This window comes from Glycine soja, chromosome 19 (assembly GCF_004193775.1).
Source record: "Glycine soja cultivar W05 chromosome 19, ASM419377v2, whole genome shotgun sequence".
NCBI lineage: Eukaryota > Viridiplantae > Streptophyta > Magnoliopsida > Fabales > Fabaceae > Glycine > Glycine soja.
In genome coordinates this window covers 32,307,636-32,323,849 of record NC_041020.1, presented here as the reverse complement: position 1 = coordinate 32,323,849, position 16,214 = coordinate 32,307,636, and the positions used below count along the sequence as shown (strand labels likewise).

The following is a 16,214-nucleotide window of genomic DNA, read 5'->3' as shown; positions in this document are numbered from 1 at the left end:
GCGAAGATCCTTGGTCAGGCCATGAGGAAGGTCGCCATCATCGCGCTTCACTTTCTTGCAATTGGTTTAGCGAAAGCCAAGAAGTTCCGCGCAGGGTTTGTCCTTTGAGGGAACGGGATCGAAGCGGAGTTGACCGGAGCGGTTCTGAAGATCATAGGGCTGTGATCTGGTGCCAGTGAGTGTACCAAAGGAGTCACTCCGCTGACGGGAACTTGGGACGGTGTACGTGGCCTCCAACCAAACCGAACCCATCTCGCCGCTTCTCGAGGAGGACGACGAGTCCCCACACACCACATCATCTGATTCCCTCTCTTTTATGCTTTCTCCCGACGCTAGCAGCTCGTGATCCGACATCTCTCTTTCTCCGTGGAGTGGAATGTGGGGGAAAGGAACAGACATGAGGAGAAAGAGGAAAGGAACGGACTACGTGAAACTAGATATCTTTTATCCAGGACAGTTTTTTTAAATGACGTTGAAATCTAATTTCAAAGACGGTTTTAACAACAACCGTCTTTAAATACATGTCATACAAAAATTCCTTTTTTAGTAGTGAAATTGATAAAGTCAAAAATAAAAGAAAAATATGAAGAAAAAATAATTTTAAAAAATAAAAAATTAATTTTTTTTTCCTTTTATTTTCTCTTCTATTTAAATTTTAATTTCTTTTTTCTCTTTCAATTCCTTGCTTTCTTCCAAACGCAGGTAAAGAAGGTTTTGAAGAGGTGGTGTCGGTGTTTCGAGATTGGAACTGTTGGACTCGGTAAAGTGTCAGGAAGGAGAAAAGTAATTGGAAAATGAGTCAAAATTGGTAAAATTAGTCAGAAAATGACAATAAGTTGGTTAACAACTGTGAAAATTTTAATACTAAGTTACCTTAATTTTTTTTTAAAGAAAATAAAAATTAATTTAAAATATTTGTCATTCTCTTTAAGTGCTATGCATTTGATTTGAACTTTTTGAGTATTTGAAATGAAAAAAACTTATAAAATTGGATTTTAGCTTTAGGTTTTCAATTTTATAAAATCATGATATTACGTTACTTTAATATTATTTTGTGTTATTTAATAATTATTGTTTTACTAGCATTGGTTTGATTATGGTTCAATTATTGTTGTACCTTCACCATTTCAATGATAAGATCGATTTTAAAATATTGAAATGTATGGATGGATCTGATTTACAAATGAAAGGTTATTGTCAAGAGTTTATTTTTCATGTTAGTATGAAAATTTGCAAATTGACAACTAACTAAAAATTGTTTTAAAAATAATATTTAAAGTTATTACCTTTTTCATAAAATTTCTTCTATTTATAAAACTTATACATAATTATTTCTATTTTATAAATGTTACACTTAAATTTAAAATCTTTATATTTGTATACAGTTGAAAAAAGTATCGGAATATATAATAAATTTTTATTTCATTATACAATTTTTCTTTGCTTTGTAAACATTTAATAGAATTTGTTAAGACCCAAATTATGCTACAAGTGATGCAATTAAGATGTTAAGGATTTTATAGAATTGTTTTCGGTTAATATGTAACTTGACTAATTTTAATATTGGTTGAACGAGGAGAAGGTCAGCTCAGTTGAATGCACAATCGATTAATTTTTAATATTAGTTGAACAAGAAGGTTAGTTATATATGAATAAAGCCAACTCAGCTATATTTTGAATTAGTTGAATAGTAGAATTTGACTAACTTTATTGTTAGCTAAATAAGGATAAGGATAGTTTGGTTGAATGCACAATTGACCACTTTAATATTATTAGCTGAATAAAAAGGTTAAATGAATGCTGACAAGGTTAGGTAGGACTTGGGTATGAGAAATCAAGTTAATCATCATGTTGATCCATCTCCTCAAGCTACTACAAAGGAGGGTGAAGATAAGATAATTATAGATTATATGGAATTCAGTTTTGAATTAGAAGCTATTTGTGGTGTCATTTTGATTCTACCGACATGAGTTGATGAGAAAAATCAAGCTTGTTGAGAAGTCAAAGACTATATGAGGAAAGATTATTATGAGGATCCTTTGACTAAACATCGTGTAGTCTAGGTCACTCAGGTTTCTTGTATTACACTGAGATTGTAGTGGTGTTCGATCCACCTATTGGCGAAATGAAGAGACAAAAGAGTCATATAAAAATGATCGTTGCAATGGTTGAAGGTCAAAGGTTTGGGAAAAATCTATTTAATGGTGGTGCTTGCATCAATATTTTACTTGTAACAATGTTGAAACATCTTTGAGAAAAAGGTTCTATTGCCACACAACATTATGGTATCTGATTTTAGCCAAAAGTTGTCAAATACTTATGGCATAGTTGCATTGGATGTTACAATCGAAAGTTGTCGACGATTGACTATTTTCATGGTCGTTTCATCGTAAGCTAATTTCAATATGCTTTTAGGCCATTAGTGAATACATGGAATGAGTGCAGTTTCATCTACAATTGTTTTTCTGGAACAAGGAAAAGGCATTTAGAGGTGGTTGAAGGTGACCAAACCAATGATGGGTGCATCTCTATAGCAGAGCATCATGAGAGGACTCTAGCGATTACAACACCATTCGAAATCGAGGATTCTTATTATGTCAAAGAAAAGAGAGATAATTCAAACTTCTTCTGGTGGAATCCAAATGTTGGGTTTACTTTGAAACCTTGGCCGAAGGAGAAATGACCCACCATACTCAAACATGAATAGCAAAGATGGTTGAGACTATTTTGCCCAAATGTCGGCATATATTGCTGAGAAGATGGTTGCAACTATTGTGGCTGAAAAAATGGAAAATTCTCGATCAACACTCACTAAACAAAGTGGGTTATGTTTCTCATGTTTCCTCTCGTAGGACAGCCCAACCCGTCTTAAGCAGGGCGAAGTTGACCTGTGCTTTTGCATATGTTATCAAATTTAAAGTATCTATACATCGTAATAATGATGCCACACATGATTATAGATTTGGTGGGAAAACTTTTGGCTCTTCTCACAGCAAAGAGATTTAATGTTGTTATAGCACCGATCCTCTCACACTCCTTCCCCTTTCATTGGTACCTAAGATGCCAACATCAAACTTAGAAAGGATCAAGATTAAAAAATATCGAAGTGATGTTGTAACCTTGCTCCCTATTTAATCTTGGGTCAAGGGGAGGGTACATTTCAGTTTGTCCAATGTGAGGGATTTATCATTAACTACTATGACATGGCAGGTACACCATCGAGGGGTTGTGGGAAGGGAAAGTTGGTTGGATGCTATAAAGGATCTAGCAATTGAGATGGTGGCACCTGCATATACTTTGATGTTCAAGTTAGTAAAAGCTTTAAGTTGTGTAGAATTGCTATTATAGGTGTAAGTCAAGGGATTACTTGGCCTGAAATGGATATCTACTCAAGTTGAACGGTACCCTGAACATAGTCAAGGTTCCAGCATTGGATGACTAACTTCTAAGTAGACCTTACAATTTGAATTTTGAAGTGTCTTTAATTGTCAATAGAATGTGAATGATGAGATTTGGTTACATTTCCTATGTGGTGACATACTTTTTAAGATGAGATGAGAAGTTTCTAAATTTTTGTTACACGACTAGGGAACCTAATCCGAAGTGCTGAGATGTGCACCTGTGAGCAGCGTGATGCATCTTTGATCAGATCCGAAGTCGTCCTCAACTCAAAAGGGTTTTTGGGGAATCACAGTTTAGATTAAAAGGAATTATTATGGTTGCATATGTTTGCACCAGAAATTTTGTTAATGTCAGACGTGGTTTGAGTATATTTCAAAACACAGTTGCAACAAGTAAACGAACATGCTTATGTGTGTAACAAGATGTAGTTTATATAAACGCCCAAAATAAGTGCGAGGAATGAGGCTGTTACATATTAACAATTTGGTACAAAAAATTATTTCTCAAATTTATATTGAAAGGAGTGAAATAATCATGGTTTTACATGAAATAGTCATCTCCCTCCCACCAAATAAAACCCAGTACAAATGCGTGCAGTTCTTACTACTTCCAACCATAGTCTTTACAGCATATTGGTGAGGCTAACACTGACCAAGCCATGAAGATTCTTAAAGAGCAGCAGACACGAGAAATGTTCGAATCCTCTGCAACAACTCAGCCTTTACGGAATCAGGAATGGAGACTGCAAAAAACAAGTTTGACAAGTTCTCTATCTTGTCAGTTGGACAGTTTTGTGCAAAGGAAAGCCCACACCATGGTATAATTGTTCACTTTCTAATGTTTAAACACCTAATACAATGCTCAATAATGGTTACTTATAACATTTCTCAATAGATTCTGAAGGTTTCCTTGTGTGGTGTTGACCTAATGAGGTGCTTCAACCAAGTAAATACTAATTTTCTATTCGCACAACATCATCAAAAGGTCTTATCCCACAAAGTAAAGTCAGATACATAGATTGCATGATGTCAAAGGCTCGGTAATTTCATATATGCAGAAACGAAAAGTAAATCAAATTATGAAACAATTAATTAACTACCTCGTCCCTTTGGAGTGATTACATGTACAAGTTCATCAACAGTAACATTATTCCTCCCTTTCTTCTTCACAACAGCTCTGCAGTAAAAGGAAGAAACTGAAGGGATAAAACAGCAAAGTTGAAAGGATGTACAGTGAGGGAAAATATATGATATTATCACATAGTCACACAGTCCTAGTATTAAGTGCCAACTAAAGCATATACCAATGAACCTAGCACTACATACAAAAATCAGTTCATGTCCTTTTACTGCAGAGTGTCCAAAAGTGCACAATGTTGGTTGCTTAGAGTGTCCAAACCTTTCATCAGTTCATGTCTTTGTCAATGCATACTATGTTGAAAACAAACTAAAGGGTATAACGCTTCCCTAAGTAAAAGTTTCTACATAGAAAATTGAGAAGTAACCCTCTGGTGCTAGTGCTCCGAATGGGAAAACTGGAGTGTAGAAATAGATGACAATGAATATTTAATTTCAAATTTAAAGCCTTCTGTACTATAAAACACTTATAGAATAGAGAGGTATAGCAATACACTTCCTATCACTCTCTAAAATCATCTCATTAGTTAAAATTCTACTAGTTTCAGAATGACACCGTCCCAATGGAAAATAAAATTCACATATTTAGTAGGATCCACTTAAGAGCATCGCAAAGAAAGAGTTTATTAGCATTTCTCTTGAATTGATAATAAGAGAAATGTTGGCAACACATTCTCTAACATATACTTTCCGCTGATATTTATTGGAAATCACATTTTGTTTAGGGTCTCACTTATTCAATTGACTATCTTAATTTTATAGTTTTCAATAAATTTCTGCAAATCCTTCCTAGATTAATAATGAGAAAAATAAAATAAAATAAAAGTAAAAAAATACCTGCAGAGAGTTTCCATTTCATCCTTCCAACCGCAATCAACAAGCCTTTCCCTCAACAGCTCCATGAGGCGCTCCTTCTCTCCAGTCTCGATCAACTGAACAGGCATTCAAGAAAACCAACATAAAAAAATAAAAAACTAACCTTTCAAGACCCATAATAACAACTCCAACAAAAGAGTAACAAGTGAAAGTGTGAAACTTGAAACTAACTAAAAAAGAAAAGATGAAACCTTGATGTTGATGAGCTCTTGAAGCGTGGGTTCTCTTTCAGGGACATTTTCGACCACATCTGGTGTTGGGGGTCGATTCACTGACGCCTTCGGCTTCCTTATGTTTCACAAAACAAACAAACAAACGAAAAACAAACCCAATTACGTGTCATGCTGAAAGCTTATGAGGATCGTAACTTTTATTTTATTTTAATTCGAAAAAAAAGGGTTTAAATTGTTTTGATTCGAAGGAAGAAGGTACTGCAGGTGAAATAGTGGGTGCTCACATAAAAGTTAGTTAGTTGAAGTTGCAGATACGAGAGAGAGAGAGAATGAGGTGCGAGGAGCACAAGGAGTTCGATTGCTGGGGGCAGCCAAACGCACTGTCGCCTATTCCCTATCTCGCGTCTTCGCGTTCCTCACTGCACAACTTTTTTCTTTTTTTCCTTTTCACCTTAAACAACGGATATTGTGTTCGGAAATGAGAACAACCTTGTTTCGTTTCTCTGTTTCCATTTTCTTTTAAAAAAAATTAATTACTTATATGATGTTTGTAATAATAAAAAAATTGTTTTTAGTATTTATACTTTAAAAAATTATTTTTTTAGTTTTCTAAATATCATATTTAATTATTTTTAATCCATACACATTATTTTTATTCTTTTTAGTCCCGTGACCAGAATTAAAAATAATGTATATAGAAATTAAAAAATAATAATAATTTTAAGTACAAAAAAAAGAAAAAATTTAAGTATAACAACCAAACGAATAATTTTGTATTTTTTTAAGTTAATTTGATATGTTCTTAAAGTATCATATGTACATTTTGAAAGAGTTTTGTTTTGATAATAATATGAATTTTAAAGTAAATATTATAAAATATAATAATTTTTAATTTATGACAATTCAAGATGACTTTGTATTATCACATTATTCTAATTATATTCTTTGGAAATTCTTATTTTTATACACACTTAATATAAATATTTTGGTTTAATTATATTTTTTTCTTCATGATTACTGGATTTCAATCGAGTTAATTAGGTCTTGCACTTATCATAAGTATATAATTTTAGTCTCCTAAATTTCATTTGGATCCCAAATGTATCACAATTGTACAATTTCATTCCATGTGTTTAATTGACCATCACCACTCTTGTTAATATATGTGAAATGATATATATATTTGGAGGAATAAAATTGCACAATTGTGATACATTAGGAAACTAATTGACACAATTGGAACCTAAGGAGACTTAAATTGTACATTTGTGACAATTGAACTTCAAGAGACTAAAATCGCACAATTACAAAGATATTACAAGTGCAATTAAGTAAAAAAAAAATTAATTTATTAACTAATTAAAAACTATCTTAAATATTACTTTAAAAATAAGGCTTAAATATGTTTTGAGTCTCTGATATATATCCAACTTTTGTGTTTGATCCTTGAAATTTTTTTCGTTCGAGTCGAGTCCCTAATATTTAACAACATTTGTTTGAGGTATATGCCATGAGTCGAAATCCGTTACCTGCTTACATGGTCGTTAACCGGACATGTAGGCATGCGATGTATGGTACTATATATAATCTTTGTCTAAGTAGAATTACACGTAGATTTTTTTTTTAAAAAAAGTAAAAACAACATATTATTTTTGTGTTTTTTTAAAAAAAGTTTTTTATCTTTTAAAATGACGGTCAAGATTTTTTCTTTTTCTTTTTCTTACTTTTTTGCTTCTTTTCCTATTTTGCCTCTTTCTTCTTCCTCTTATCTGTCTCCATCACCCTTCATCTTTCTTATATCCCACCACTGCGCCACCGATGGTGATTCATTTTTTCCCCAGTGGCTAGAATAAATGAAAACAAGCTAGATGAAAAGAATTGATATGAACCAACAAAATCTTAACAACAAAACATCAAACCACAAAATCGAGAAACACAAAAACTCTGATTTGAACATATCTCCACAAAAAAATCCAAAATCCCCCCAAAAAACATCAAACCACAACAATAGTTACAACAAATCTGAATATGAAAGCAAGAAAAGCAAAAATCGATTTTGTTTGGTGGGCTTCATTGGGTTTCACGACAGGGTTCGTAGTTGGATTTCATGGGGGGGTTTCACCATGGGATTTGTTGTGAGTTCATGGTAGGGCTCGTTGGGTTTCGCAGCGGTGGAGATCACACTCATTGGGTTTCATGACGGGGTTGTGGTTGAGATCACACTCATTGGGTTTCATGACGGGGTTGTGGTTGAGATCACAATGGGGTTAGCGACAACTTATTGTGGATTTCACAATAAGTTTTGCGGTTAGGGTTGGTGGGTTTCACGTCGGGGTTTGTTGCAGTTAACAGTGTGGTTCACGGAGTTGCATGGCAGTGCCATTGATGGTGAAAACAAAGAGTCAGTGGTGTCACCACCATTAGCTTTTGTTTTCTCGATGCTCTTGGTGGAGTCGTTAACAACGAGTGGGAGCTCCGGGACAGACTCAATGTGGTGGCCACGGGCGATGATGAGGGAACGTGCTGTTGTGGCCATTGCAAATGAGAGTGAGAAAAAGCTCTCTACCTAGGGTTTTGGGGGGTTCAAGTGAGTTAGTACACATGGTACTACATGTGTAATCCTAGTCAGACAAAGATTACACATGGCACCACATGTCGCATGCCTCCAGTTAATAGCCACGTAAGTAGTCCGACTAACGACAGGAACCTCAGACAAAAGTTTTCAAATATCAAAAACTCGATTTGAAGGAAAAATTTATCAGGGATCAAACGCGAAAGTCGAATATATATTAGGAACCAAAAATATATTTAACCCCAAAAATAATCATTTAAATTTTAACTATATTTTATTATATAACCATCCACAATTTATAAGAGAAATTATATTTATACAACAAAATATATATGTACGTGTATCACTTCTCAAGACTAAAACAACTAAAGATATGAGATGGGGGAGTATTATATTTGGCCTAAAATTTATTTGTTTATTACCTAGATCTTTAATGCTTACATAACTAGAAATGAAATATTAAATAAGGAAGGGTATATTAGACAAACACACGTTAAATTAGACTTTGAAAATTCGAAACATCCATTTATAATAATAATAATAATAATAATAAAAACATCTAAAAATATGGGTAAGAAGTAAAAAGTGTGTTTAATTAATAAGTCATTGGTTCTAGTGAAATTAAGCTCGACTCCCTCAAGTAAGATCTTGAGTTTGAGCCTTGCAAATGAGAGAAAACGTGAATTAGTTAAATTATTAGAAATCACAATTTCATGAATTCCACTTCTTATTTAATGAATTAGATTCAATAGTTCAGATAACTTAGATTCTTAAACTTGTAGAAACCAAAGAAAACAAACAATCCTTCAGTTGGATGTCCATTAGTATTTGACTTTAGTTTCTTTTATTTTTTTTCCCTTGTGGTATTTCTGGCCTAGGTTTTTACCAAAAACAGAGCTATTTGTATTTTAGACTCGACATGGGTTTAAAGCTCTATTACAGTTATTATAATCAGATTTATCTTCTTAAGAGTCTTGGATTAATGACTTTCAATAATAAACTGGAACCAGGAACAAGAAGGCATTAACAATGGGAAAGTGTATGCCAATTATCATAAGCCTTCTGCCCTGTTCTCTGAATCAAGAGTTAACAAGCCAACTTCCATTTCCATCTAATCTACTCAACTGATGAATGTAGCTCTTCCATGTTTCAATGACCATGACAGATGGACAATATTTGATCACCCAAAGCAAGCATACAAGTAAGAACATAACTTATGTATTGAACTTTGGCATTTACTATAAATTGACAAGACTTTGGTAGTGTCTTGTCTTATCTCAGCAAGTCAGTATGATGAAAGGCTATACCTTTATATATCTGCTACAGAAACACCAAGCAATATGAAAGAAAGCCTCATAGAATTCTCCCTTCGGTCCATGAGTTCCAGCCAATACCAGGGATTGGATAGAAGTAAAACCTTTGAAAGTTGCTCAGCTGATATAAGGGGCTTCAACACCAAGCACACTATGATATTTGACTTTTGTCCTGTTCCTGCTCAAGTAGTTCTGAGCAAAAATCAATGGTATCCTTTGAACCTAGTGCAGTATACTCACGTTCTTGCTACTAGGATGTGATAATATGTCATTTTGCGGTATTCTTGCAGTAGTGTAGGAACACTTCATTTAGCACCATAACTGTTTTGAAAATGCTGCATCAGGTTATCAAGAAGTGTGGACCGGTATAACTCACTGCCTCACCTTTTGTTAACAATGAAAGAATAAAATCTTTTCCACAATGACCAATATTTGCTATACACAACAAGGCATGATAGAAACTCTAAGTGGCAACAAGGCTCCACCCTGGAGCCTTCTTGAGTCTCTCTTCTTTCATTGTCTTCCTCAGTCTCAAAACTTCCTGCCACTGTCCAGCCTCTGCATACATATTAGACAAAGCAACATGAACACCATGATTCTGAGGTTCCAGAGCAAGAATATCCTTCACCACTCTTTCAGCAACCTCAGTATTTCCACTAATCCTGCTAGCTGCCAACAAAGTTCCCAAAATAACCACATCAGCTTTCCACGGCATTCCTTTCACCAGCTCCACCGCCTCTAACAACCAACCCCCTCTCCCAAGAAGATCAACCAAGCACCCATAATGCTCAATCTTCGGCTCAATTCCATACACCGACTTCATTGACCGAAAAATCTCACGACCAACATCAATCAAGCCAGCATGACAACAAGCCGATAAAACTCCAACAAAGGTGACACCATTGGGAACAACAACCCCCTCTTTCTTCATCTTCTCAAACAAACCAAGCGCATCATCCACATATCCATAAGCACCCAACCCACAGATCATAGCATTCCAAGTAACAACATTCCTCTCTGGCATTTCATCGAACAACCTCCGCGCCATCGCAATCTCCCCATTCTTCGCATACATGTAAACCAACGCTGTCCCGAGTATCACTCCCTCTCCAAGTCCAACCCCTTTCACCTTCATAAACTCATGAATCCTTTCCCCAAGCTCAAGACAACCCGACCGGGCACATGCGGACAACACTGACGCCAGGGTGGCCCCACCGGGCTCAAAGCCCTCCCCAACCATATCCTCAAACAGCCTCAAAGCCTCGTTGGAGCAGAAATTCTGGGCATACCCACAAACCATAGTGGTCCAAAGACTCGAAATTTTCTCAGGCGTTTCATCAAACACTTGACGGGCACTGACGCAGTGTCCCGAAACAGAGTAACATCGAACCAATGCATCAACCACGTGGGAATCAAAGTCCAACCCGAACTTGATGACATGTACATGGACCTGTTGGGAAGCTGTGAACGAGCGCACACGAGCGCATGCCTTGAGGAGGAAGGGGAAGGTGTGCTTGCCGGGGAGGACGTTGCTTCGGCGCATGGCTACGTAGAGGGAGAGCGCGTGGGGCGCGTGGGTTTGGGCGCGGATGAGGGTGTTCCACATGAAGGAGTTGGGACGCGGGGTGGAGTGGAAGATTCTGAAAGCGAGGGAGAGGTCGCCGAAGGGGGAGAGGGCGCACGAGAAGAACAGGCGGCTCGCGGCGAAGGGGTCGGTGGCGACGACGGCGGAGACGATCATCTGGGCATGGACCTGCTTCAGCTGGTCTAGGGTTGTGCATTTGTCGGATATGAGTGCCAGAGTGGCGAGGGTTCTTTGCAGCGGCGGTGGTTTAAAGGGTTGCAATTTTGGCGCCAACATTTGAAGATACAACCCAATTCTGAGGAGCGTGGTAACTGGTAACTGGTAACTGCTATGCTAAGCAAGGTGTGTGGGGGGAAGGCAATTAGGCATGGATAAAGAAGTAAAATAAATTAAATTAATATTATTTTAGCATGTTAATGAAAACTGTTTATTTTTATATAATTAAAATTTATATATTTTTTAATATATCAACTATATTATTATTAAATTTTATAATAAAAAAATGTATTTGAACATATAAATTGCAATTAAGATTTACAATAAATAATCTTTGAACATGTAAATTACAATTTAGTTAAAGATGGAAATGATAAATAAATAAAAATAAAGAGTTAAGAAAATTAAAGATACAAATTTAACGATAAAAACTAACTGTTTGGATAGTTGAGATAATTTTTTTGAGCTAATATTGTCAAATCAATTAAGAAATATATTTGAAAAAAATATATTTATAAAATAAAAAATTAAGTAATGTGATTTTTTGGTGATAAATTAAGAAATAAAAATAAATGTTAAATATAAGAAATTAGGATGAGACATGTGTGTTAATGATAGTGATAGGAACTCTTAAAAATGTTCTTGTGTATGGAAAAGCTCCTAAATATCAAATAGTTACTCTTAAAAAGCTATGATTTTAGATAATGATTTTAATTTTTAAAACTAAAAATAAAATTTACACATCTTTTTTATTTTAAAAATAAATATAGAAATATTTTGAAATTAAGTTAAAATAAAAAAAAGGAAAATGCTTTTTGGTATGAACTTTTTCTAATAAACCACACGAATGAATATTATTGGTTGAAAAGTAAAAAAAGAAATAGCACTACCCAAAAAAAAAATCATTTTAATTTCATTTTAGTTGCATGTATTTTATTTTAAAAATTATATTTGAAAACTAAAAACTATCACAAAAATCATTTCATTCAGCTCTACGTACACATAATATGTTTTTTTATTACTATATGTAGTTTTTAGATATGAAGACCAAAACGTCAAAACAATGCAAATATATTAATTAACAATCAGTAATTAAGCCAAAGGGAACTTTTAATTTCCTTTCAACTTTTAGATTATTACTTTGTTTTTTTTAAAAAAAAACTTAAAGTGTTGATTTTTAGGCACAACTATACTTGAATTCCAAAATCATTCTATCATGCAGATTTTTTTGTAGTTCTTTTGCTTTATAATGCTGCTTCAGTTGCAGATCTTTCTTATAAGAAGAAAAATTCAAAATCTATGCGCATCTAATACTTCGTTTTTGGTAAATGATTGTTAAACACCCACTATATATGTTGGAAAGTCTCATAAACGCTATAGTCCATCTTCGTGAATCACTTGTCTTGACAAGCACAAAAATTAAAATGAATAATATTTAAGCCTTTTAATATCCTCTGAATCTAAGTGTAGTATAAGCTTGGAAATTGGAATAACTTCTTCAGTAAACATTAAAGCTAATGCAGTACGTGTAGCTATATAACCAAATATGATCTATTGTAATGTTGCAGGGATCAAATTAATAACATGAAACGATATGAAAAGTTTAGGAGTTAATGGGTGGAAAACGACGAGAAGGAGGAGTATGGCTAGTAGGTCCAAAGAGCAGGCTACGAATAGGTCTAGGAGACCCAGTTTTCTGATATTCAGATCTGCAATGCAAATTAAAATGACAAGATGTTGTTAACTGCATGCTCAGAATGTATACGATTCTAGAGATTCAAGAAATTTTTTAGTTTTACATATTAAAAACCTACATGGGCTAGCCAAACATTAAATATAAGATGGAGAAATTAAATGTCGAGTAGTGACTGTGATTATATTATTTATATACAATTCTATACACCATCATTTGTACATATCTATTTGCCATATTTCAATGAGAGAGACAAACCTGCACTAACTGGAGCAAGATGTACAAAGAAAGTAAAGACAATTATCAACAGAATAAGAAAAGGTACAGATATAGAACAAAGAACCATCTATTGTGTATGTAGAAAGCTGAAACCAAATTAATACACATACCAGGCCTTAGTCACTGAAATTTATAAATGTCACGAATGCATGGAGTCAATGTTACTTTTATGTTAGCTTTCAATGAATTTTCCCATATAAAATGGAGCCAATTACTAATAATGAAGCGGGTGGTTGGCATTTGCTTAAAAAACCTACAAAGAAAAAACTCTTGATAATCTTGACTGCTGATAATTAATGCATATAACTACGTCCTATAATTAATGCATATAACTATATTTAGGGGCGTTTGGCTTGGTAGAGAAGTCTTTAGTTTCATAGGAATCCTACATTGAAAATCTGGTTTGATATCTATTTTTATAATTTTCAGACATAAAAAAACTTTTCTCATATCAAACATATTCTTTTGGTGATTAAAATAAGATAAAATATGATATAAAAGTAAGATAATAATATGATAGAATAAACATAGAATAAGCTTTAATATTTGATGTACACCATATAACAAACTAGATAACGATATGATATGATATAAATTACTCTCAAATTATAATTAAAAATATGAGTTTTTAAAATTATAATAATTATTATCCAAATACTTTTATAACTATCCAAATATTTGATAACTTTGGACCTTTAATTAGGTGTTTGTATTGCAGTTAATTTTTTTTATAAAGATAATAAAAAAGGAGGATCTAATTGAATAAAAAATAAAAAAATTCAAGATCCAATTGAAAATTTGATTGTTAGGGTCATTCAAATGAATTATTCTTGAATGTTATTTGATTATCTTTCTTTCGATTAAGGATGATGATACAATAAGAAAGATCTCACTTGTAGTGTCAAAAAATATGAAATTGACAAAAGAACAAGTATACAAAATAGAGATATGTGGAGTCAAACAAGGTAAATTTGATTTAATATGTGAAGAAGTTGTTTGATATTCTCGAATATGTTAATTTGAAAGAAAAGTATTCAAGAATGATAAATCGTCCAACATTTAGAGTAGTAGTTACTAAACAATTAGTGATTATTCAAAATGAGAAAAAGGTGCAAACAAGTGACAAAAATTGAAGAAATCAGTTTGTGTTTAGGGACACATATCATGATCAACTCCAAAGACTGATTATGTGTATTTTCTATAAATAGAAAAGAATGTATTGTGTTTTATGAATATTTGCATATTTCTTATACACCAAATAATGTCACTCTCAACGGCTTTACGGTTCAATGGAAAAATATGTGTTTTTGTTTACTTTTGATTCTCATTTTTATTCTACTTTCTATGATTGATTCTCCTATCAATAACATATTCTACTATATATAACTCTTTCCTCTACCTATAACTCATTCTTTATTGCTTTGGAATTATCGTTTATATTCTCGTGTGATCATAATTATATTCATGTAATCATAAATGCTATCAGAGTGTTATTTTATGTTTGTTGACATAAATTTTTTACATAATTATATTCATGTAATTATATTACCTCAGGTTTCTTTATGGGTTATGAAGTGTTTGTGCAAGGAGTCTCTCCAAATAACTGTCACTATCCCAAGAAGTACTATCTTCATTTAATGGATTCATGTGTTTAGTGACCTAAAAGTGTTTAGAGTTAGAATTGATTTTATTGAATTGAATAAAAACGACAAAAGAAAAGAATTTCTGCATTCTTACTTCGACTCCACCAGAAGCAATTGCAGACGCCATTAACTTTTCTTTCACTATAGGAACAAGTTTGGGAGGTTTATCTTCTATTGGTTTTCTTTTTTTTTCTTTCAAATCCATTTTTGGAGACAAAACATCAATGACCTTCCAAAATGTGATAAGTTATTTATTAAAATTGTAAAAAAAATTAAAGATAATGCTCGATATTTGACTTATTGTTGTTCACTTGAACGATCTTGAGGGGGGTTGATTCCTGAGCTTTTGTCACGAGTTAAAATCAACTTATGCGCCTAACTACTCTTGTAGAATCTCTCATCATCGCCATCTTCTCCTATGAGTAGTATACATTGCGTAAGTAGTGTTTCTCTTTTATGCTTATTATTGTCTCGTGGGAAGTGCTAATGATTGGTGCTACGGTCACTACTAGAAAATAAGATTTTTACATTGATTATTTAAGACTTTCAACATCGGTTATTAACCAATGTTGAAAGTACCGATGTGGAAAGTAGTATCGTTAACATCGGTTATTCAAAACCGATGTTAACTAATAAATACAACATCGGTTATTTAAATAGCCAATGCTATATGATAAAAATTATGAAAAAAAGTTATAAATCTACATATCAACATCGGTTTTTTAAAAAACTGATGTTAAATGTCACTAACAACATCGGTTTTTTAAAAAGTCGATGTTTTAGAACTTTTTTTTAATATGTTGTTTGTTTTTTCAATAAACCCAAAATTAACCTGCAAATTTTAAAACCAAACCACAAACATATAATTTTCATTCTATTTTGAAACAGTTTTCACCAGAAATTCCATGAGAAATTTACTAATTAGTATGAATTTAAAGCATATTTAATGTTGAGACATGAATTGTAAAAAATGTAAAGTAAGTAAATATAAAATACAATTACAAAATTGTCTAAACATCCTAAGTTTCATTTTTAATTTTCAAATAGCACTTTGCCCACTAGATGCGAAGCGCCTTCAATCTCTCTGGTTCCAATGATTTAACATCAGTGAAATACTGCATGATATAATAAAACTTAAGTTAATAATATATTAGCAATCATAAAAAAATGAAATTTGGTGAATTAAAAATTACCATTTCCCAATTATTCTTGAAATTTCCTAAGATTATACTTGACATCCAGTGCATGACGTAATACCCACACTCAGTACTTCCTTTTTGTCTATTACACTAAATACATTATGAAATTTAGATATTTAACGTTGAG

The 16,214-nt window shown here is 33.2% G+C and overlaps 2 protein-coding genes across 2 annotated transcripts; both read right to left on the bottom strand.

Moving 5' to 3' along the window:
• Positions 1–3,813: 3,813 nt before the first annotated feature.
• LOC114399120 (transcription and mRNA export factor ENY2-like) lies at positions 3,814–6,074 on the bottom strand. The gene is made up of 5 exons (XM_028361234.1): positions 5,872–6,074; positions 5,606–5,702; positions 5,376–5,470; positions 4,502–4,578; positions 3,814–4,144 (listed from the first exon to the last, which is right to left on the bottom strand). Coding segments are annotated over exons 1-5 (345 nt in total). The 5' UTR covers positions 5,874–6,074; the 3' UTR covers positions 3,814–4,070.
• A 3,171-nt stretch (positions 6,075–9,245) lies between these two features.
• On the bottom strand, positions 9,246–11,396 carry LOC114399636 (pentatricopeptide repeat-containing protein At5g56310-like). The gene has a single exon (XM_028361844.1). It carries the CDS (start codon positions 11,331–11,333, stop codon positions 9,936–9,938), a length of 1,398 nt encoding a protein of 465 aa, XP_028217645.1. The 5' UTR covers positions 11,334–11,396; the 3' UTR covers positions 9,246–9,935.
• Between the last annotated feature and the right edge of the window lie 4,818 nt (positions 11,397–16,214).